The 22,771-nt window shown below is 41.9% G+C and overlaps 1 protein-coding gene across 2 annotated transcripts in view; it reads left to right on the top strand.

Annotated features, from left to right (window-relative positions):
- Positions 1–829: 829 nt before the first annotated feature.
- Positions 830–22,771, top strand: part of GRAMD2B (GRAM domain containing 2B) — a 66,840-nt gene continuing 44,898 nt past the window's right edge. For both annotated transcript variants that reach the window (XM_079917405.1, XM_079917406.1), the window contains exon 1: positions 830–1,092. In XM_079917405.1, coding sequence (XP_079773531.1) covers positions 1,010–1,092 — 83 coding nt within the window. In that variant the 5' untranslated portion in view covers positions 830–1,009. The remainder of the gene's footprint in view (positions 1,093–22,771) is intronic.

Below are 22,771 nucleotides of genomic sequence, written 5' to 3' on the forward strand. Positions count from 1 at the left end.
ATAAGCCTCGATTGCCTAACTTGTCCTTGGGCCTCATTTTCTTAGGGAGCCCCCTGGACGCAGGTAATTAAATTTGATTTTCTCCTATTAATCTATCTCACGTCAAGTTAACCCTTAGACCAGCCAGAAGAATCTAGAAGGGCAGAGGGAAGTTTCTTCTCCTTCCCCACTCTACTAAATGGGTGTTTAGAATAATGGCTAGAACATGGCAGGTCTCAAAGTTCCTTAAATGAGTCCGTGGATGCTTCAAACACAAAACGTGACAGAACCAGCAAGGCGGGAAAAAGTGGCTTCATTTTATTGGTTGGGCGCGTAGTAAGCAAGCTGCTGGTGAGGTTTTGATGGCTGCTTCTCCACGCTCCCCTCCGCCCCTACCAACTAGGAAGGGTCAACCAGGAACTACCTCTTATTGCCTCAGTCACTGAACCGACGTATTGTTTAAGCTCTGACAGGCAGTCCTCAAAGAGACTACACCCTGCTTGAATAATTTAGGCTGGGGCACAGGCCAGACCACAAAGCGCATCTGTGCGAGAGAGAGCCTCACTCAGTCCTGCCGTTTTCAGCATCTACAGCCGGCCGCCCATTTTTCATACCCCATATTTACAGTCGGGGTAGAAAAAAAGCCCAGTTTACCAGGAGGCTACTTATACGGCGCCGGGTTAGGCATATGTTTCACCTGCTTGGCCAATTAGCTTCCTCTGCCCGCAAGACTAGTTCAACAGGTTTCCTTTTTCTCTTCCTCCGCCTCCTGGGTTGGAGAAAGAGGTTGTCACTTCGCTTCGACCCACCCCTTCCCTCCCTCCCAGCTCTGCCCCGCCAGCTCGGACCAATCGCGCCGGCTCGAACGTGTCCAGGTTGGCGGCCCCCGGCAGGGCCGGCCCGGATGCGCCGAGCGGCCCAGGGCGCAAGGGAGGGCGCGGCGGGTTCGCTGGGCCTGCGCCCCGGACGGTGGGAGTCGGGGAAGCGGGAGGAGGAGACTGTCTGAAGGTGCCCTCCAGACGCGGCCCTGATGACTGAACTACAGCAAGATGTGGACGACACAAAGCCTGCCAAAGTGCTCGGGAAGAGAGAGAGCAAAATTGGCTCAGCCCAGTAAGTACCCTCCGCTGGATCCCAGCCGCGGCGGTAGAACGCGCGCTGCCCGAACTTCTCTGCCAGGGAAGAGTTGGGAATGGGAACGGTTTTCTGGAACTTTTAACGTGGACAGAATTGTGGCTTGAACTCTTCCTGTGGCGCCCGGTCTCTTTTTTGCCCCCGATTCTGTAGTAGAGAAAAGGCACGGTGGCGTTTCAGAAACGCACTGCAGCTTGCAGTCCGGTGGGGATGGGAATTATTTGAGCCGAGAGCACGACCGGTGTTTTATAAATCCCAAGGGAGGTCTGGGGCGACTCTTAAGAGCTCCAAGCCACATCAAGAAGCAGCGCTTAACATTTATTCTAACTGTCTTACATCTTAATGACTTGTGTGAAGATGCAGCTGTCCCGTAGATGTCGTCTGGTCACTAGCTTCACAAAGATGCGTATTTTGTCGTTCGATTCGGAGCGTGAGGGTGTTTTTTTCCCCCCATCCCCTTCACTGTTTCCCCTCACGAGAGAGGAAAAGTAGTGGAAAATATGAAATACGCTTTATCTTTCCCCCTCAAAGACTGCCTGCCTTTGTTGAGTACTTAACACAAACTTGTTATACGCTTTTTTTTTTTTTGAGGGAGGGTGTGGGAGTGGGGTGAGGGAGCATAGTGAACATAAAATAAAACATCAGATATTGGGTTGTGACTATCCTCCCAAAAGATTCATGTGCGTAATAGGATTTGCACATTGTTTGACCTATAAACTCTTCTGGTTTAAGAAGCTGAAAACTCAAATATTTGATCACAAGGATTAGCTTCCTGTAATGAAATTTATTTATCTTACGTACTTTTTAAAATCCAGAAGTATGGTTATTTATGTGATTGTTATTCCCAAACTTTTCTTTTAAAAAAGAAAAGAATCTTTAAGTGTTTGGTCATTTTCTATATCACTATAACATTAAGTGAGAGTAAGGTAAATATCTAAATAAGCCCAATTTTAATTTTTATGGTACCAAGCTGTTGGGTATCTAAAATGCTTTATTGCTACTAGTATAAAAAAGATGACAGACTTTTTTAATAGTAAAGATTCAATCCCCAAAAACGATTTAAAAAATTCAATCCTCATCATTCATTATTTCAGCATTTACTCATTTTTTTTTTTTTTTTTTTGCGGTACGCGGGCCTCTAACTGCTGCGGCCTCTCCCGTTGCGGAGCACAGGCTCCGGACGCGCAGGCCCAGCGGCCATGGCCCACGGGCCCAGCCGCTCCGCGGCATGCGGGATCTTCCCAGACCGGGACACGAACCCACGTCCCCTGCATCAGCAGGCGGACTCTCAACCACTGCGCCACCAGGGAAGCCCAGCATTTACTCATTTTTAAGAACACAGCCTGGTTCCACATAAAGACTTGTGTTGGTAAAAGTATATTCCACCCATTTATTGAAGTTTGGGCCGACCTTTTAGAAAAAGAATAGCTTTTATTAGCTGCTTTGAATTGTGGTTTCAAAGGCTTTGGTCATATTCTCTTCAAGTGTCTGCTTTCCTTGGCTACTTCAGCTCATGTTCTTTGCACTTTACTGACTGAAAAGAGATGATTGAGGAAAAATTGCTCTAGGTATAACTCTCACAAAATGTTCTTGTTTCCTTACCCAGAAATAACATCCTTACTTTATACTAATAATTCAAGCCCAAGAAAAAGATGAACCAGCAAATGACATGTATTTCCTTAACCATTCTTTTATAAGCTTTACCTCCCTGAAGAAGAGGTGTTGTGGCTAGTCTGGTCACCATTTCATAGATGTTTGAGGTGACAGGAGTGGTAAGTGGCACTGGCAGGACTGGAACCCAGGACTCTAAACTCCTGGATAAGAACTCATCCAGAGGCACTATTTATTATTTTCAGCTACACAAAGCAGAATGATTCAAGCCCACCCAACAGCTGTTAAGTTTTAAATCTTCACATTCCCTCCCAGTCCTCAAGATACTCAGTCAAGGAGAGCATTCTGATTGATTGAAAACATCTGCCATAGCATTAGACTAATTTTGTTAAATTAAAATTCTTTAGATGTTGAGAACATAATTATGTAGAAGATACACAACCACCTTGAAGCTCAAGGCCCCGAACAGCCAGCCCTTCATTTGGAACATTCAGTTTCACAAATTCATTTCAGTTCTACAAATGGGAATACCTACTATTTGTTCAATAATGGTGGGCAATACAAGAATGAATGTGATTTGGTATCCGTCTTTCTGTAACTCCAAGAGCACTGTTGAGGGGAGCCATGTATGTATGTTACAGTACTTCAAGGGACGATGGTGGCCATTGCCACATTAAATACACAAACAAGATATTATAAAAAGTTTGGCCTATAACTTAATCTTCTCCACAGTTAGGATATGTACCCATTTGGCAGTCTTTGGTTTATTGAGTCTTTGGTTTTTCCCCCGCAAAGTGTTAATTCCCAGGCCTACTAAAGTCACTTCTGATTCAATCTAAGATTTTAGACCCTCTTTTTTTCTGAGCTCTTAAACTCCTGCTCTGGTAACAGAATAAAAGTAATTTAAAGACACAGGTAGATACATTTTCACAATGATATATTGGTGTGATAATTCCATATTTGAAATCATGTTGAGTAGCAAAATTTTTATGCTTGGAAACCCAGTCTAACTTGTCTGTTTTGAATTTCATCTTAGATTAATCATCACTAAGCTCAAAGTTGTTGAAGGCTAAGTGTCCCAAGGGACATTTTCTTCAAGAGTGTTAGAACGGCTTGCTCCTCCCCATTCTCTGCTTCTGTAACTTCACCCACATGGGCCTCATCACCTAGGACCTTAGCCTCTTAATTAATAATGGCTGCCAATTATGGAGAATGCTTGCTATGTGACAGGCTGTATGCTCAACACTTATTCATTGTCATACAGAATCCAGTCGATACTATCGTTATCTCCATTTTACAAGTAAGAACACTGATTCTGAGAGGTTAAGTAACTAGCCAGGCAGAGACACAGTTAATAAGAGAACAGCTCAAATTCAAGTCCAGGACTCCTAACTCTAGAGCTTGACCTTGAATCTTTATCCCTCCTCCTATGCTCTAGAATCTATGATGGCCCTCCGTAACCTACTCTTCAAAAACAGCCTCCTCTGCCAAGAATCTAAGACCCGTAATGAGCTGGACACACATAGACCATTTCAACCTCATTTCCTAATCCTGGTCAGCTTGCACAGCCTCTGTAGCCAGCCACGCTAGCAGCACTGTAATTCAGAGGCGATAATGCAGAAGAATAAGGAACATGTGTGCCAAACGTAGTACTGAATCAGATTCCCTCATTCTTCCCGCCTCAGCTCTCTATTACTTTGCTCAAGCAGTGCCCTCTCTTGTCTCTCTTAAGATACTTCCGTAAATCAACTCGAGCTTTCCTTCATTTAAAGCCTCTCCTAATCACTGGCCATACTCTCCTCTTTCTTACCAGCGCTCACCCTGTATGTATGTGGTCAGCCCAGAGAAGTTCACCGCTACTACTATTACTATATATTAACAGTTAATGTTTATGTAACGTTCAGTGTGTACGAAATACTGCTCTAAGTTATTAACATATACTCACACAGTAGTCCAGTGTACATTAGTTAACTGTCCCCAAATAGATTGCAAACTCCAATCACGTTTTTTCTTATTGAATTTCTCAAAGGACTCAGCAAATAATCACTTTCAGTAACTATCTGTTGGTGAGCTGCGGAGGCTGGGATCCCATCCCCCGCTGATTAAGGTATATAATATGCTTACAGCTGACTTTCAGTTTGACGACCTCAGGGGAAGTTATACTCTCAAATCAAATTATCTGTCAGTAGCAGTAGAATTTTTTTTTAATTGTATCACAAGAATCTTTGATGTTTACTTTAAAGTTTACTCATGGTGGTGTAAGTAGCAGTAGAATTTTTAGGTACATTTACTTGCCCAAGAACTGTGACTTATTTATTCATCTTTGTGCTGGAAGTGAGACTGCCCATTTACTCACCACCAAAATACATATCCAATTTAAAAATAACAGCCCCCCTTTTTTTAAACCAAGAATTGGTAGTTCTAGCTGCATATTTCCTTTCGAGATCCTAGTTTTTCCCTACTTTATCTTTTTCTTTCTTAATTTTGTGTTCACGTTGCATAGATATTTCTAACATAGCCTAACTTTTTTGACACACATTTTGTTAGATACACTTATTTCTTAAAGTCTCTGGCGGACCTTATTTAGTAATGGCCTCGTTACTTTTAATGAATTTCAAAAAGTATCTAAAACTAATACTGATAATACTTCTGGGCAGTTGATTCATATTTCAAATAATGAATTATATCACATGCCACATACACTTGTAATGCAGTTTGAATTTTAAAAATTTAATAATTTGGGATGTAAGAATTCTAGAAATTTGTTCAATTTCATATGTGTGGAGAAAGAGAGGGTGGATGTATGCAATATAAGCAGTTTACCTTAAAAGGAAGTTCTCTGGGATTATCAAGAAATAATAATGATTTGGGGCACATATTTTGACTTTAAAGAGTGAATTCAAGCAAAAATAAATTACCTTAGTCTTGTGCATATTGTGGGTACTTGACAAACAGAATAAGAGTTGCAGTTGGGGACTGATCTTGCATTGGAAGCAAGAGGAGCAAAGATGAATAATTATTGAGTATAGCTCGACTTCTTAGTGCTTGCTGAAGTCCAAACATTGAAAGTGACTATTTAGCAAGAAAAATCTCTGTAAATTATCTATATATTATATATCTTTCCATATGTGTGTTTGTATATTATTTTTCTTCTTTAATTCTGATTTCCAGCTCACCAACTCTGACAGATTACCCAGCATACTTTTTTTTTTTTTTGCGGTACGCGGGCCTCTCACCATTGTGGCCTCTCCCGTTGCGGAGCACAGGCTCCGGACGCGCAGGCTCAGCGGCCATGGCTCACGGGCCCAGCCGCTCCACGGCATGTGGGATCTTCCCGGATCCGGGCATGAACCCGTGTCCCCTGCATCGGCAGGCGAACTCTCAACCACTGCGCCACCAGGGAAGCCCCCAACCAGCATACTTTTTAATATAAACTTTGGGATAAGAAGAAAAAATTACAGCATTAGAAAATATTAAAATTATATTAAGGTAAAACAATCGAGGAGTTTGAAAGGATGGAGAAAAATAGTGTTCTGGTTTTAAATGTTTTGAAAAGAAATTTAATGAACCAAATCAGCTCCATGGCTCAATGTTAATATCATTGGAAATTGCTGATTTGTCAAGGCAGTACAGAAAGAGGTTAAGAATGCTGGCTCTAGGAAACTAGGATCTGAAGTCTGACTTTCCTATCTCCTAGAAGTTTGGCCCTGGTGAGTTGCTTAGCACCTCCAAGCTTCATTATCTGTAAAGAATAATAGAGTCAGCTGTGGGAACTCCCTGGCCATCCAGTGGTTGGGACTCCACGCTTTCTCTACCGAGGGCGCAGGTTCAGTCCCTGGTCGTGGAACTAACATCCTGCAAGCTGTGCAGCGCAGCCAAGAAATAAATAAATAACTAAATTTAATTAAGCCAGATGTTTTGATTAGGCTTGCCTTGAAGCTTCAATGCGAAATGTCAGAAATTCACTTCACCTAGTGCCTGACATGGTCAGCGCTCCATAAGCCATAGCTGTGGTGGTCCTCACTGTTGAAGGTCTGGGACTGTGGTAACCTAAATGGGAGGGAAGTCCAGGAGGGAGGGGATATCTGTATGTGTATGGCTGATTCATTTTGTTGTGCAGTGGAGGCTAACGCAACATTGTAAAGCAACCATACTCGAATAAAAATTAATTTAAAAAACAAAAAAAAGAAAGTATAATTAAACAAAATAGTCAAAATTCAAAAGGCCTAGTAACTCTTAACAGTCGCAGGCACCAGTGTCCTATTAAGTGAGCCTCTGTTGCATCAGCGACACCTACAGGGCACTTTGACAGCCGCTGTGCATTTCCATGAATCCAACATGGCATCTTGGTTTTTAGTTTATGCTGAAAGGATCTCATGCCATAACTCTTTAGTGACCTACCAGCTTATTTAAATGTTGCTTACTGATTTGGTGTTCTCACATCTGTCGTCCAGTGCTTTTATCTCCGATCCATTGATTTCTACATCCTACATCCTGGCGCTGAGCTTTTCTTTCATGGCTCCTCAACTTTAAACTGCTGAGTTGTTTCCATTTGCTGAACTTCAGTAGACCTCCCCTTCAACATCTTTCTAGTTCCTTAAGTGCCCAGCTTTAGGCATTTCACACATTTCCAAGTGGCATAAAGCACAGGTCCTGGAGACAGACTCCTCCACAGCCACCTGAATGACTGTTCTTCCTTCTTAAAGAAAAGAGCGTGTTTTTATCCATGCTCTTAAACTTGATCATATACCCTTAGGAGAGAAGCAGAACCAACTTAAACTCCATTCCCTAAGGTAAACTAGTTGATATGTTCTCGTTGGTCATTCCACGTGTGTCAGAGGTTCCCACATTCATGATGGGACATGATGTCCCAAGAGGCAGATTATTCTTAACAGGCTTATTGAGACATATTTTACATATCATAAAATTTACCCATTTCAAATGTACAATTCAATGACTTTGAGTAACATTACTGAGTGGTGCAGCGTCACCATACCCAGTTTTAGAACATTTTCACATCCTCTCTCCATTATGATCCCTTGGGCCCATTTACACTAATTCCCATTAGTATGACATAAAATGTACTTAACCAAAAGAGTCAAAATTCACCCCCTACCCCAGCCCCAGGTAGTCACTAATCTGTTTTCTATCTCTGTAAATTTCTCTTTTCTGGGCATGTCATATAAATGGAATCATATATAATATGCAGTCTCTTGTATCTGTCTTCTTTCACTTACCATCATGTTTTTGAGGTTCATCCATGAAGTAGCATATACCAGTGGTTCATTCCTTTTCATTGCTGAATAGTATTCCACTATACGGATAGACCACTTTTTTTTTATTCCCATAGGTTTATTTTTTATTTATTTATTTTTTAACATCTTTATTGGTGTATAATTGCTTTACGATGGTGTGTTAGTTTCTGCTTTATAACAAAGTGAATCAGTTATACATATACATATATCCCCATATCTCTTCCCTCTTGCGTTTGCCTCCCTCCCACCCTCCCTATCCCACCCCTCTAGGTGCTCACAAAGCACCTAGCTGATCTCCCTATGCTATGCAGCTGCTTCCCACTAGCTATCTATTTTACATTTGGTAGTGTATATATGTCCATGCCACTGTCTCACTTTGTCACAGCTTACCCTTCCCCCTCCCCATATCCTCAAGTCCATTCTCTAGTAGGTCTGTGTCTTTATTCCCGTCTTGCCCGTAGGTTCTTCGTGACCTTTTTTTTTTTTTTTGAGATTTTGTATATATGTGTTAGCATACGGTATTGGTTTTTCTTTTTCTGACTTACTTCACTCTGTATGACAGACTCTAGGTCCATCCACATCTCTACAAATAACTGAATTTCATTCCTTTTTATGGCTGAGTAATATTCCATTGTATATATGTGCCACATCTTCTTTATCCATTCATCTGTTGATGAACACTTAGGTTGCTTCCATGTCCTGGCTATTGTAAATAGAGCTGCAATGAACATTTTGGTACATGACTCTTTGAATTATGGTTTTCTCAGGGTATATGCCCGGTAGTGGGATTGCTGCGTCGTATGGTAGTTCTATTTGTAGTTTTTTTAAGGAACCTGCATACTGTTCTCCATAGTGGCTGTACCAATTCACATTCCCACCAACAGTGCAAGAGGGTTCCCTTTTCTCCACACCCTCTCCAGCATTTATTGTTTGTAGATTTTTTGATGATGGCCATTCTGACCAGTGTGAGATGATATCTCATTGTAGTTTTGATTTGCATTTCTCTAATGATTAGTGATGTTGAGCATCCTTTTATGTGTTTGTTGGCAATCTGTATATCTTCTCTGGAGAAATGTCTGTTTAGGTCTTCTGCCCATTTTTGGATTGTGTTGTTTGTTGTTTTGATATGAAGCTGCATGAGCTGCTTGTAAATTTTGGAGATTAATCCTTTGTCAGTTGCTTCATCTGCAAATATTTTCTCCTATTCTGAGGGTTGTCTTTTTGCGGATAGACCACATTTTGTCTGTCTGTTCACTTGTTCATGAACATTTAGGTTGTCTCCACTTGCTGATTACGATGAATAATGCTGCTATGAATATTTGTGTGCAAGTCTTTGTATGGGCAGATGTTTTCATTTCTCTTGAGCATATACCTAGAAATGGGATTGCTGGGTCATATGGTAATTCTATGTTTAACTTTTTGAGGAACTGGCAAACTTTTCCAAAGCAGCTACACCCTTTTACATGCTCACCAGCAATGCATGAGGGCCCATGGTGTAGATTTAAGAGAAAGTTCTTTCACATAGCAGGGAAATAAGATTGCAAACACCTTAAAGATAGGCCAGTACCTTACACTTTAGAACATAACAGATATCTGTTGAATTGTTGACTGAGTGAAATTCATACTTAGGGTTTTGAAAACTCCCTCAAACTGCAGTGTTAAAGATAACTCAGACTGTCATACTTGGGTACTGTTTTTACAAGCTCTTAAAATTTTGCATGTAACATTTGTTACTGTTTTTTTTTTTAATGACAGTAATACAAAGAAGAAAATTTTAAATGAGACTGTAATCTTCCCCTATCTGTGCTGACATATTTTAAAGGCTAGAAAATTAAAACAACATAGATAGGTACAAAATGAAAAAGGAAGGTCTTCTTCTCATCTCCCACCTGACAGTTCCTTGTCTCAGGGGTAACCACTTGCCAGGGATTTGGGTTTTGTTCTTACGGTCTTGTCATTTAAGGCCAGAGTCAAGTTTTTTGTTGTTTTATTTTTCCTTAGAACCTCCACCTTCCAATATGCCTCTAAGTGTGTTGGACTTGGCACAATGAAGCACCTTGTGAGGTCAGGAAGATTAAGTGTGATCCTACAGTATCTGGACTGCACACTGTAGGAGAGCTCGATAAAGGGTGGACTTTATTCCCATAAACCACTGTTTTCCCAGACTTCTTTGCAGAAGAATTATCTACCAATAAGTTGACCTACACAGTTTTAATATTGATGAATAAATAAATCCATCGGAACAGAGGTTTCTTAAGTGACCTTAGCCAGGTGGACTCAGAGCGTTAGAAAGAAGGGTTGCTGTCTGACTGGCCCATCCTCAAGTTACCCGTTCATCTTCTAATCTCTTCTGTGCCCCTGTCCAACCGGATGATCCTAGACAGGCCCCCAGTCAGATGAGGCAGCAATAAATGTGGGCCACCCTGTGAACAACTAGATAGAAGTCACAGTAGTGATGAGACCTGTTTAAGAAGAGCAGAGACCGAAATGGAGAAACGGAAATGTGACATTGGAGACAAGGAGTAAGGAGATGGGGGGAGAATAGAAGAAAGTTAGAAAGAGAGGGGAGAAGATTGAGTCATATTGAAAAGATGAAGAAAAAAATGCTACTTCACCATTAACCTATGTGATCTCCCCCTTCTCTCCTGGCGGATGGTCCTCCTCACCTCTCCCTGTGCTCTTCTGTGTCCTGTCACTGAAATCTCAGACACTGAGCTGGGTGGCTGACGTGCCTCTTCTTCCCCAGTGGAGATGCTGCTGTATATAAACGTTGGTGTTTTCTTTAAGTCCATATATGTCAGGCTTATGATTATATCCATAGTTGTCATCTTCTAGACTTTTCAAATTATGTCTTCCATCCTGTGCAATGAGTTTAAAACTGGGAAGAACCTCAGAAATACTCTAATTTTTGTGTCTTTTACTGTTAAGGATTCTTATCTGAAAACAGTTATCTTGTGATCCTACAAATTATTTTGAAACCCCTAGCGTGTAGTGCTGTAAAAGCTGTATTGTGAGTTGAGTTGCCATATGTCAACGGTGAAGAAAAACTCTTCATCATGACAACTTTTATTATCGCTGTACTGTTTCTATAATTCATTAGAAAATAGTTCCTCATTGGATCCTAACAATGTAAATGTTGTGCTGGATGCTGTGTATAACAAATAATGTAGTCCTCTGAGAGCCCGTACAAACTGTCAAGAATATTTTTTCCCTCCCTCTTTCCCTTCCTCTCTTCTAAAGTTGGACTAGTTTTGATGTGAAGTTGGTAGATTTCTTATACTTGTTCTTGATTTGATCAGAATCTTTTCTGAAATTTTTACAAAGAATCACAACACATTTTCTAAACTCAAATTCTGAAATCACAAAATGTCACACCTGTCATCGGAACCTGCGATGAGAGAATAATAAATGGCTTATGAGCTGGGAGAAAGGCAATATTTAACAGTTGATTAGGACCAGAGAGATTGGCTCGTGTGTCAGCTGACACTTAGTAAGTAGTTCTCTGTACTGGGCACCATGCTGAGTGTCATGGCAGTCACCAAGGTGAAGAGGAGGCCTTTGCCCATAAGAAAAACAGAGTAGAGGAAAGGAATATTTTATTTAGAGATTTGATCTTCTTTCAAAGAAGAAACTAGGTAGCTCCAGAAAATGTATCAAACCAGGTAGCTTCGGAAAACATATCAAATATAGCAGTTGATATATTTAGATGAGATGAGGTAATATCATTGCTACATGCTTAACCATTGTTCAAAGTTTTAAATATATACATGGAATGAGGTAGTTACAATATCATTGTTACATGCTCAACCATTGTTCAAAGTTTTAAATATATACATGGAATGAGGTGGTTACAGTTATTGTCACGTTTTGTGCATAACAGACACAGTGACTTGCCCAAGTTTATAACAGCTGTTGAAGTGTTGGAGCCAGAATTCAAAGGCAGGCAGTCTAATCTGAACCAGCCTCCTAAAATGATTAATTGTATAACCTCACTTGGGAAGAGCAAAGATGAAGAAGGCAGAGTGGCTCCCATTAGGTGTCTATGCATCCCTGCATAGGTCTCTTAACTTTTATAGGTCTGCTTTCTCAACTATAAAACCGAGACTCGTTTCATTTCTTTCTACAGTTCTTACATTGAAAGGATTTCTAATGATCTATAGAGGACAGAGTAGAGAGAGCACCTTTAGCTACCAGTTGGGCACTGGTGCTTTCTCTGTGTACTGTCAGACACAGGTGCCTTTCTGGATACTTTTGTCTTCATCTGTGCTCAGACCTGACCATAGGGAACTTTGTTTCAATTGCAGCGTTACATGGTGATTTGCACAGCAGTCACTCATGGGTTCCAATTTTTAAAAACCGTGGCTGGGTTCTTCTTTGCACAAGTACAGAGTGTTTCTGTAAAGTAATGTGACCAATTTTGTTTCTAAAAACGAACGTTGTTGTTGTTGTTTTTTAAAGTAGTCACCTAAGGGACCCAAGAACTTTTCCAAAAATGCTGCAGTTGCACGAAATCTTCTTGAAATTCTTCTTGCAGGGTACTTTCAGAGCCTGGAGCTCATTCTTTTTTTTTTTTTTTAAGTCTGGCCAGGATTCATTAGGAAGCTTATTAGTCACAGTGAATAAAAAGCCATGAACAGAAGAACTGAGATCTGCACAAATTCTGCCATTGGGCTTACAACACTAGTTAGAAGCTAATAAACATTAAGGATGTCCCAAGAGGAATCTTATGTAAGTCCCAATCTTACCCCGACCAGGATACCCACAAACACAGAAACGATGCCCATGCTCTCCTCAGACTGCTTACCTGGTTAGCAGGAAAAAAGACCTTCTCCTCAAGCTATTAAGCATCAGCAGGAGATTCCTGCTCTTCTAACTATAACCATGGGACACTAGTGCACGACAGACAACTCCAAGCTGCGCAACTTTTTTTTTTTAAGAAGATGTTGGGGGTAGGAGTTTATTAATTAATTAATTTATTTTGGCTGTGTTGGGTCTTCGTTGCTGCACGTGGGCTTTCTCCAGTTGCAGCGAGCAGGGGCTACACTTCATTGTGATGCGTGGGCTTCTCGTTGCAGTGGCTTCTCTTGTTGCAGAGCACGGGCTCTAGGTGCACAGGCTTCAGTAGCTGTGGCACGTTGGCTCAGTAGTTGTGGCACATGGGCTTAATTGCTCCGCGGCATGTGGGATCTTCCCGGATCAGGGCTCAAGCCCGTGTCTCCTGCATTGGCAGATGGATTCTTAACCACTGCACCATCAGGGAAGTCCCGGAAAACAATTTTTGAAAAAAATTTCCATGAGTTTAAGCAGTGAAGTAACTGAAGGTTCAGCTATCACAATCATCTTGTTCTTTGTTCCATTTCATTACACACTATGGGCGTTTGTATACAAATTACATTTCTCTCAGGTCCCCTCCCCATATCCTAGTTTTATACCAGATGGACTTTTCCACTGGTATATGCAAGGCACTACTCCTGACTTTCCCATATGATAGCAATCCATTAGCTATGAAGCTAATGAAGCTTTCCTTTTTTTTTTTCCCCCATTCTAAGTGTTATCTGATAGTTAATATCTGTGAGCTGATTGGTCTACTACCTGATCAGTCCTGGAGCCTACTTAAAGACAAGCATATTTTCCTGTTCCCTTTTCTTGACTTTTTGGTCGGAATGCATTCATTAGCATAGCATATCTCATTTCTGATTTTAATCCTGTATTGTTTGGTAACTTCTCTGTGACATATCTCCACTCTTCTCTAATCCAGTGTAATTCAGCAAGCGTTTCTTAACCGCATACTCTATGCTGAGAACACATGGCTGAGTGAGGTGTGGGCGACGCCCTTTAGGAGCTCCCCGACTGGGGAGAGGAGAGTGGGACACACACACACACACACACACACACACACACACACACAAATACTGTGTGATAAAAAATTCCACAATAATTATCAAATGCTAATAGAAATGGTGTAGGGCATGACCTCCAGACAGCTCCCTGGGAGATACTGAGGGTCATGTTCCAGATGCAGCTTAGTCACTGAATTGGGGGCACCATGGTAAGGAGAGTTCCGGCTCACTTCTTCTCCTGCCTTCTAGGCAGTCTGCGTTTTTTGAGGTGAACTGAGCTAAGTGGTGATATCTGAAGTGAGGCTGATGGGTAAGAAAGAATTTCGCCTCAACTGGAGGGAAAAGTTATTCCAGGTGAGGGATGAACAAGGATAGGGTACTTGAAAGTCCAAATTCGTGTTTTTGGTGAACCCTTAGGGGTCTGTGGCTAAACTGTTGACCGGTTGGGACAGGAGAGCAGAACACAGGAGGACCTGGATCCCCCATTCAGAATTCTCCTTGCTTGGCTCTCTTTGCTTCACTTCCGGCTTTGACCCTACTACTGATTCTTTGAAACTTTAGGGAAGTCGTTCTCTCTGGTCTTCAGTTTCCTCCTCTGTAAAGAGAGAGGGCTGAATGACCTGATTTGTTAGATCCCTTCCAACCTGAAGCGTATGAGTCTTTGAAGAAACTGCCCTATTTCTCTGTGCTCTTCTATAGCCTTTGTGTAAAGAATTCTTTCAGGCTGAACAAACTGAGGAAAGTGTTTTGAATATGAATAGAATCCTTGCTTTCTGACTTGGTTTGGCCTCTTTTATTATTATTATTATTTTTGCTTTTATTTCTTCCCCTTGGTAAACTTTTACCTGGTTAAGGCGGGACTGCCACTGGAACATACTTCAACTCTCCTCTTACGTATTTTTAGATACATATCAGCATTGACGTTGCATTTGGACAACTCTGCTTTGCCCTTTGGCTGCAGGTGACAGGGCCACAATGCCTTCTGGACAATTCATAGTAGAAAGGTCTAAGCAAGTAACAGTTTTAAACCTATAACACAGATGGGGAGCAAATTCATTACCAATGGAATTGCAGGTTTCTCTGGTATACTTCAGGTATGAAAATAAACATATTCCATTTGAATACAGAATACAGTTTAAAGTTAAAAAGAAAAAAAAAGCATACATGTAACTGATTCACTTTGCTGTACAGCAGAAACTAACACAACATTGTAAAGCAACTATACTCCAATAAAAATTAATTAAAAAAAATAAAAAGCCCTTTTCCTCAGATTTGAAGTCGGGGATACTAGCTTACCACTTCAACTTAATAATTATTATAGCATTTATAAAGCACTTTATAGTCTTTAAAATACTTTTATTTATATCAAAGGTTGGAATTTAACACATTTTTTGAGGACCTACTATTAAGCACTATAGTATGTTACGGGGATATTAGGATGTATTAGACGTGGATCTTGCCCTCAAGAACATTACAGCATATTTCACTATAACTTGAGCAATATCTTACCATGACATTAAATATGAATTTCAGTCTATTGTGATAAATAAGAATATGTACAAGCATTTTAAGAGAATAGTGGAGAAGCGTCCAGCCCAGGGGGGGGATTGAGTAAAAGTCTTCTTAGAAGAAATGATGATACCTAAATTTTGAAGGAGGAATAGGAATTAGCCAAAAAAAAAAAAAAAAAGAGGTCATTTTATCCAGAAAGAATAGCCTAAATGACGACACAGTGATGTGAAACAACCTGGTGATGATGGAGAACTAATATTACTAGAACATAAGTTATATATTGAGTAGCAGTACCTGAGCAGGTGCAATGCATTGGAGGAAGGTTACAGAGGACGACCTTTTATGCCATGAGAAGGAGCTTGGTCTTAGCTATAAGACATAGGGAGTCACTGAAGGGATGTGATAAAGTCAAGTTTGAGTTGTTTCAGAAATGAGTCCAGTAGCAAGGTTTAAGATAGATTGGATGGAGAACAAAATAGGAAGCAGGGATTCGCTGTCTGTGAAATAATCCAAAGGAGATTGTTTTAGTAGGAAAAATGGGAGAATAGGTTTGAGAAATGTCAAAGGGATAAAATTGGAAGAACCAGGTGATTGATTATCATTGACAGAGAGAGGAAGGTAGAATGACTCTTAGTTTCTCCAGGTGAAAGCTGCATGGATTGTGATGCCATTAATTAAGCCATGGAACATAGGAGGAGAAGGAGACTTAGGGTCTAACATGATGGGTTCCCTTTTATAAAAATTGAGATTGGGGGCTTCCCTGGTGTCGCAGTGGTTGAGAATCCGCCTGCCGATGCAGGCGACACGGGTTCGTGCCCCGGTCCGGGAAGATCCCACAGGCCGCGGAGCGGCTGGGCTCGTGAGCCATGGCCGCTGGGCCTGCGCGTCCGGAGCCTGTGCTCCTTAATGGGAGAGGCCACAACAGTGAGAGGCCTGCGTACCGCGAAAAAAAAAAAATTGAGATTGGGATGGAGGTGTGTACTGTAATAAGAAATATATTTGGTCTTTGTCCCCAATTCCTGGCACAGAGTTCCTAGAATTGGAATTTCCTGAGTGCTAAGAAGGACTGTCTCTTGTTATTCATAATGACCCCTTTTGATCACACCTGAGTTTATACTAATGAGATGGTTTAGGGTAGAACCCTTAGACAGCCTCAGGATGGGGCTGGTCACCAAAAAGGCCAAGTGATTAGAACTTGGGAGCTTTTGGCCCCATCCCTAACCTCCTGGGAGGGGAGGGCACCAAGAAATTAAGTACTACAAAAACTCTTGAACAGTAAGATTTGATGAGCTTCCAGATTGGTGAACACACCAAGGTGCTAGGAAGGCAGTGCACCCAGAGAGGACATGGAAGCTCTACATGCCCGCATACCCTGCCCTATGCAACTCTTCCATCTGCCTGTTCTTGACTTGTCTTTTATAATAAAGAAGTAAATGTAGGTTAAGCATTTCCCTGAGTTCTGTGAGCCATTCAACAAATTATCGAACCTGATGGGGGATGGGGGGGAGTCATGGGAACCCCTGATTTATAGCCACTTGGCCTGGGACTTGCAGCTGACATCTGAAGTGGGGGCAGTCTTGTGGAACTAAGCCCTTAACCTATGAGGTTGGCTCTAACTTTGGGTAGTTAGTGCCAGAATTGAATTGAATTGTTGGATACCCAGTTGGTATCTGGAGAATCAGAGAATTGGTTGTTGGTGTCAGAAAACACCCCAAGGACTTCCCTGGCGGTCCAGTGGTTAAGACTCCACGCTCCCGACGCAGGGGGCCCGGGTTCGATCCCTGGTCAGGGAACTAGATCCCGCATGCCGCAACTAAAAAAAAAAAAAAACATCCTGCATGCCACAACGAAGATCCTGTGTGCTGCAACTGAGACCCGGTGCAACCAACCAAATAAATATTTTAAAAAAAGAAAAGAAAAGACCCCAGAAGGTCAGAGTTGGGAGACAGATTTGGGAAATGTCAGCATATAGGTGATAGTTAAAATCATGAGACTGGATCGAATTTTCCAGTGGAGAGAAAAGTAGAGGACCAAAGAGAGAACCTAGGAGCGATGCTATGTTGAGATGAAGGTCAAAGAAGATGCTACAAGGTTGATGGAGAATAAATAGCACAGCAAAAAATAAAACAAAAGCAAAATCAAACAAACAAAATGGTATAGAAACAAAAAAAAAAGGGAAGAAAAAATCTCAAGAGATAGTCAACAATATGGACTACCAATAGCGGCATTAAGAGAACTCCTGAAATGCCCTTGCCATTTAGCAACATAGAGATCATTGGTGAACTTTGCCAGAGAAATATTAGTGGAGCAGTGGGAATGGAGGCCAGACTATAGTGGACTGGGTTGATGCGAAATGCGGAATCAGAGACATCACAGGTAGACTATGGCTCCGAGAGCCTTGGCTGAGAAGTGAAGGAAACACAGGAAGGCAACTCTAGGAAGTGAAGTCTAAGAAAGGTTTTTGTTTTTGTTTTTGTGGTACGCGGGCCTCTCACTGTTGTGGCCTCTCCCGTTGTGGAGCACAGGCTCCGGACGCGCAGGCTCTGCGGCCATGGCTCACGGGCCCAGCCGCTCCGCGGCATGTGGGATCTTCCCGGACCGGGGCACGAACCCGCGTCCCCTGCATCGGCAGGCGGACTCTCAACCACTGCGCCACCAGGGAAGCCCAAAGGTTTTGGTTTTTTGATCAGAGAGCTTTGTGAGCCTGTACATAAACTAGGAGAAAGAACCAGCAAAGAAGGAAAAGATGAAGATGTGGCACAAAGATGGAATAACTGATAGAACAAGCCCAGAGGTATCAGAAAGTGGGCTTGAACATCAATAAGAGAGAGACCTTGTCTTCTGAAACTGGAGGAATGTATGATGCAGTAGATGCAAGGTGATTGTAGGTCAGGTGAAGACGTGCTTGTCTGAATACTTCATTTTTCAATTGTCTCAGCAAGGTAGTGACGTGACCCCTTTCATCAAAAGGGATGAGTAGTGTTTGGTTAGGGGCTTGAGAGCATGGACAGTGTGTGGCATGCAAGTTGAAGGAATAGGAGAGGACGATGTCCAAAGACTGCTGAAGGTCCTGCTGACAGCAAAGAACCAATCCACCATAGGGCTAATTTTTCCCCCTTTGACGTCACTCAGAATCCAGGGATTAGAAGTTTAAAAGGCTAATTTTGAGCTGGTCTTGGGGTGTTTATGCTGAATGGCTGTCAGAAGAACAGGCATGTCTGAAAACTGAAGGTGATCCATCACATATATATATATATATATATATATATATATATATATATAAGTCCAGGAAATAAGTCCAGAAGGGATTGATTCAACTAGAAGAACGTGGAAATATCAAGGACTGTGGTCTGTGTCTGAGGGCAAAAAGCACATGGTGGGAAACGGAAGGAGAGGTTACAGGCTGACAGTGGGAGATTAAAGATGTCTCACTGACAGAGGATTTCTGGTTGGAGCAGTCTGAGCAATGATGAAAGCCAGGCATTGGCGGTGATTTATGTGAAGTGAAAATAAAGATCCCTGGACTTAATGCCAAGTTGTTGGATGCCATCCTCCTGGACACTGAAGGATCTAGGTGTCAACGTTCTCAAGAAAGGGAACATGATCAGTATGTTAGAGGATGAAGACAATACGGAACATTAAATGCAGCTAGGTCAGTGTAACCCACAGGAGGTTGGACTTTCTGTACGCTGAGTGTAGGTGAAATTTTATTTTTTAAACTTAAGTGAACTATCAAAGTTAGAGACAAGAGTATTCAATAAGTTGACTGATTATCTGAAATACTTTAAAAATTAACAACAGAAACTAATACAACATTTTAAGTCAACTATACTCGAATAAAAAATTTTTAAAAAATCAATTACCGGGACTTCCCTAGTGGTGCAGTGGTTAAGAATTTGCCTGCCAATGCAGGGGACACAGGTTGAGCCCTGGTCTGGGAAGATCCCACATGCCGCGGAGCAACTAAGCCTGTGCACCACAACTACTGAGCCTGCGCTCTAGAGCCCGTAAGCCACAACTACTGAAGCCCACACGCCCTAAAGCCCGTGCTCTGCAACAAGAGAAGCCACCGCAGTGAGAAGCCTGCGCACAACAGAGTAGTCCCCGCTCGCCGCAACTAGAGAAAGCCTGCATGCAACAACGAAGACCCAACACAGCCAAGAATAAATAAATATTTAAAAATCAATTACCTTTCTTACTAATACTAATTTAAAAAATAAACTGTAGGAAAAGACACTGAAAAGCAACAAAAAATAAAAATTCCCAGAAATAGATTTAAAAGAACTTAAAGTAAAACAATACAACTATTAAAGGAGACAACTTAAATGCAGAGGTTTACCTTCTTTAAAAGGAAAACTTCACATTATAAACATAGCTTCATGCCTTGAATGTATAAGTTCAGTGCAACCAAACAAAATCTCAATGACTCTCTTAAGAAAACATTACAGAAGGATTCTAAAATTCCTCTGAAAGAATAAGCCTGTAAGAATATCCAGCCTAAATCTGAATGATAGAAGATAGACTCATAGCTTGTCATGATGTATTGTCAAGCTATAGGATTTAAATTTAGCGTAGTAACCCATTAACTCCTGATCTCATGTTCAACAGCTTTCTTTACCTGAATATTTACATCAGTCATAATTTTGAAACAAGCTCATTCAAAAGCCTATTTAAGATGCATTCCCAAGGTGTATTCAAATGTATGTTATGTCTTCTAGATTTTCTTGTATGCCTACGGCTTCAAAATCCCCGCTAAACGTTTACTTGAAATCTACTCTAGTTTAAGATATTGTGCGTAAGTAGTGTCTCAGAATCTGATGTCATCCCTTTTCCTTTTTCTCTTTTTAAAAGAACTTTTAAACAAATTAACATCTATGATTATAAGAAGCTCGCTGTAGTAACCTTGAAAGCCATAGATCGAAGCATAAAAACATGTACCGCATCTTCTTTATCCATTCATCTGTCGATGGACATTTGGGTTGCTTCCGTGTCCTGGCTATTGTAAATAGTGCTTCAGTGAACATTGGGGTGCATGTGTCCTTTTGAATTATGGTTTATCAGGGTATTTGCCCAGTAGTGGGATTGCTGGGTCGTATGGTAGTTCTATTTTTAGTTTTTTAAGGAACCTCCATACTGTTCTCCATAGTGCCTGTATCAATTTACATTCCCACCAACAGTGCAGGAGGGTTCCCTTTTCTCCACAACCTCTCCTCCAGCATTTATTGTTTGTAGATTTAAAAAAATTTTTTTAAATTATTTATTTTTGGCCGCATTGGGTCTTCATTGCTGAGTGTGGGCTTTCTCTAGTTGCAGTGAGCAGGGGCTACTCTTCATTGAAGTGCGCAGGCTTCTCATTGCGGTGGCTTCTCTTGTTGCGGAGCACGGGCACTAGGCGCACAGGCTTCAGTAGTTGTGGCACAGCGGCTCAGTAGTTGTGGCTCAAGGGCTCTAGAGTGCAAGCTCAGTAGTTGTAGCACAAGGGCTTAGTTGTTCCGTGGCATGTGGGATCTTCCCGTACCAGGGCTTGAACCCGTGTCCCCTGCATTGGCAGGCAGATTATTAACCACTACACCACCAGGAAGCCCGTTTGTAGATTTTTTGATGATGGCCATTCTGACTGGTGTGAGGTGATACCTCATTGTAGTTTTGATTTGCATTTCTCTAATAATTAGCGTTGTTGAGCATCTTTTCGTGTGACTCTTGGCCATCTGTATGCCTTCTTTGGTGAAGTATCTGTTTAGGTCTTCTGCACATTTTTTAATTGGGTTGTTTGTTTTTTGATATTGAGCTTCAGTAGATAGCTAGTGGGAACCTGCTATATAGCACAGGGAGCTCAGCTCAGTGCTCCGTGATGACCTAGATGGGGGTGGGTGGGAGCGGGGGTGTGGAAGGAGGGGAGGGAGGTCCAAGAGGGAGGGGATCTAGGTATACATATAGCTGATTCACTTCATTGTACAGCAGAAACTAACACAACACTGTAAAGCAATTTTACTCCCAATTAAAAAAAAAAATAAGAGGAAAACCACCAGTAATTGTGTCTCCCAAAGAAAACTTAACATGGTTTGTATTTTGATTTTGGAGAGTGCATTTAACTAATATAGAACCCTCATTCCTGAAGTAGCATTGCATATTCGTCATTAAGGGGCAGTATTTTTCCAGAAGTACTGGTTTGTGCTGATAAATTTACCACACTCAGTACTCCTCATACAACGGCTGGGTGAAAGAAACAAAAGTTAATGGACTTGCTTTCCACTTGGCTCAATAATCTTGGCGTGGTTGACACCCGGTTCAGTGGTTCCAAGATTGTAATGGGTATAAGACTTAAAGTGGTCTGAAGTTGGGCTAATAATGTGTGTTTTTACAAGGCCCCTCCCCCAACCCCAGGTGGTTCTGAAATAGAAGGTCCTTAGGTCCCACTTTGAGAACCACTAATTTGTGGGGTTCACAGACTGATCTTACCAGAAACTGTATGGCTCAAACTGTACGCCTAAAATGACACGTCCTGGAGGTGAGAAAAGTTCTTCAGCCTGATTTGTATTCTCAGTCCTGGTTTTGGTACGTGTTGTTTCAGCCTGTGTATTTGTGTCCTGAGCCAGGGTGCTTTCAGTTAAAAGAAAACAGGGTCCAGGCAAAACCTTGAGGGCACAGAGTCCTCCCACAGCCTCTTTCACATTTCTCTTCCCTTCAGTCTCCAAAGACATCCTTTACCCAGTCACCTGCTGCTGTCCCAGTGGTGGTATTGACACAGTGATGACTTTCCTGCACAGTAACCTTGCTCTCTCCCTTCCATAAAACCGGCTTGCTCTCGGCTGTGATGGAAAGATGCCATTAGTTACTGCATGTATCGGTGTGGTTACATGCATAAAAGTAAAAGCTAGGGCTTCCCTGGTGGCACAGTGGTTGAGAGTCCGCCTGCCGATGCAGGGGACACAGGGTCGTGCCCAGGTCCGGGAAGATCCCACATGCCGCGGAGCGGCTGGGCCCGTGAGCCATGGCCACTGGGCCTGCGCGTCCGGAGCCTGTGCTCTGCAACAGGAGAGGCCACAACAGTGAAAGGCCCGCATACCGCAAAAAAAAAAAAAATAAAGTAAAAGCTAGAGATGCCTTCCAACATCTTCCCCCTCCTCAGTCCTCGCTTATGTGGGGCACGCAGGTAAGGGGATTCAGGGACACTACAAAAGGGGAACCCTGCCCGTGATCTTGCACCATTGAGCAAACCATACTACACAGATAGCTGCCTTAAAGACAAACAGTTTTTCCAGCTTTGAAAAGATGTTTCCTCAGTGTCTTTTGTAAGGTAACCTGCCTGTTTGGTACCTGAAGCCATTCAAGGGAGAGGGTAGGAATCATTGTTCCATAAGAGCTGTTTTTCCTGAACAAAATGCTATAGGTTTTTGTTCTAAGAATTGGCAAGAACCTCTTGGAAAGATACGGAGGCAG

The sequence above is a fragment of the Stenella coeruleoalba genome (genome assembly GCF_951394435.1).
Source record: "Stenella coeruleoalba genome assembly, chromosome: 3".
NCBI lineage: Eukaryota > Metazoa > Chordata > Mammalia > Artiodactyla > Delphinidae > Stenella > Stenella coeruleoalba.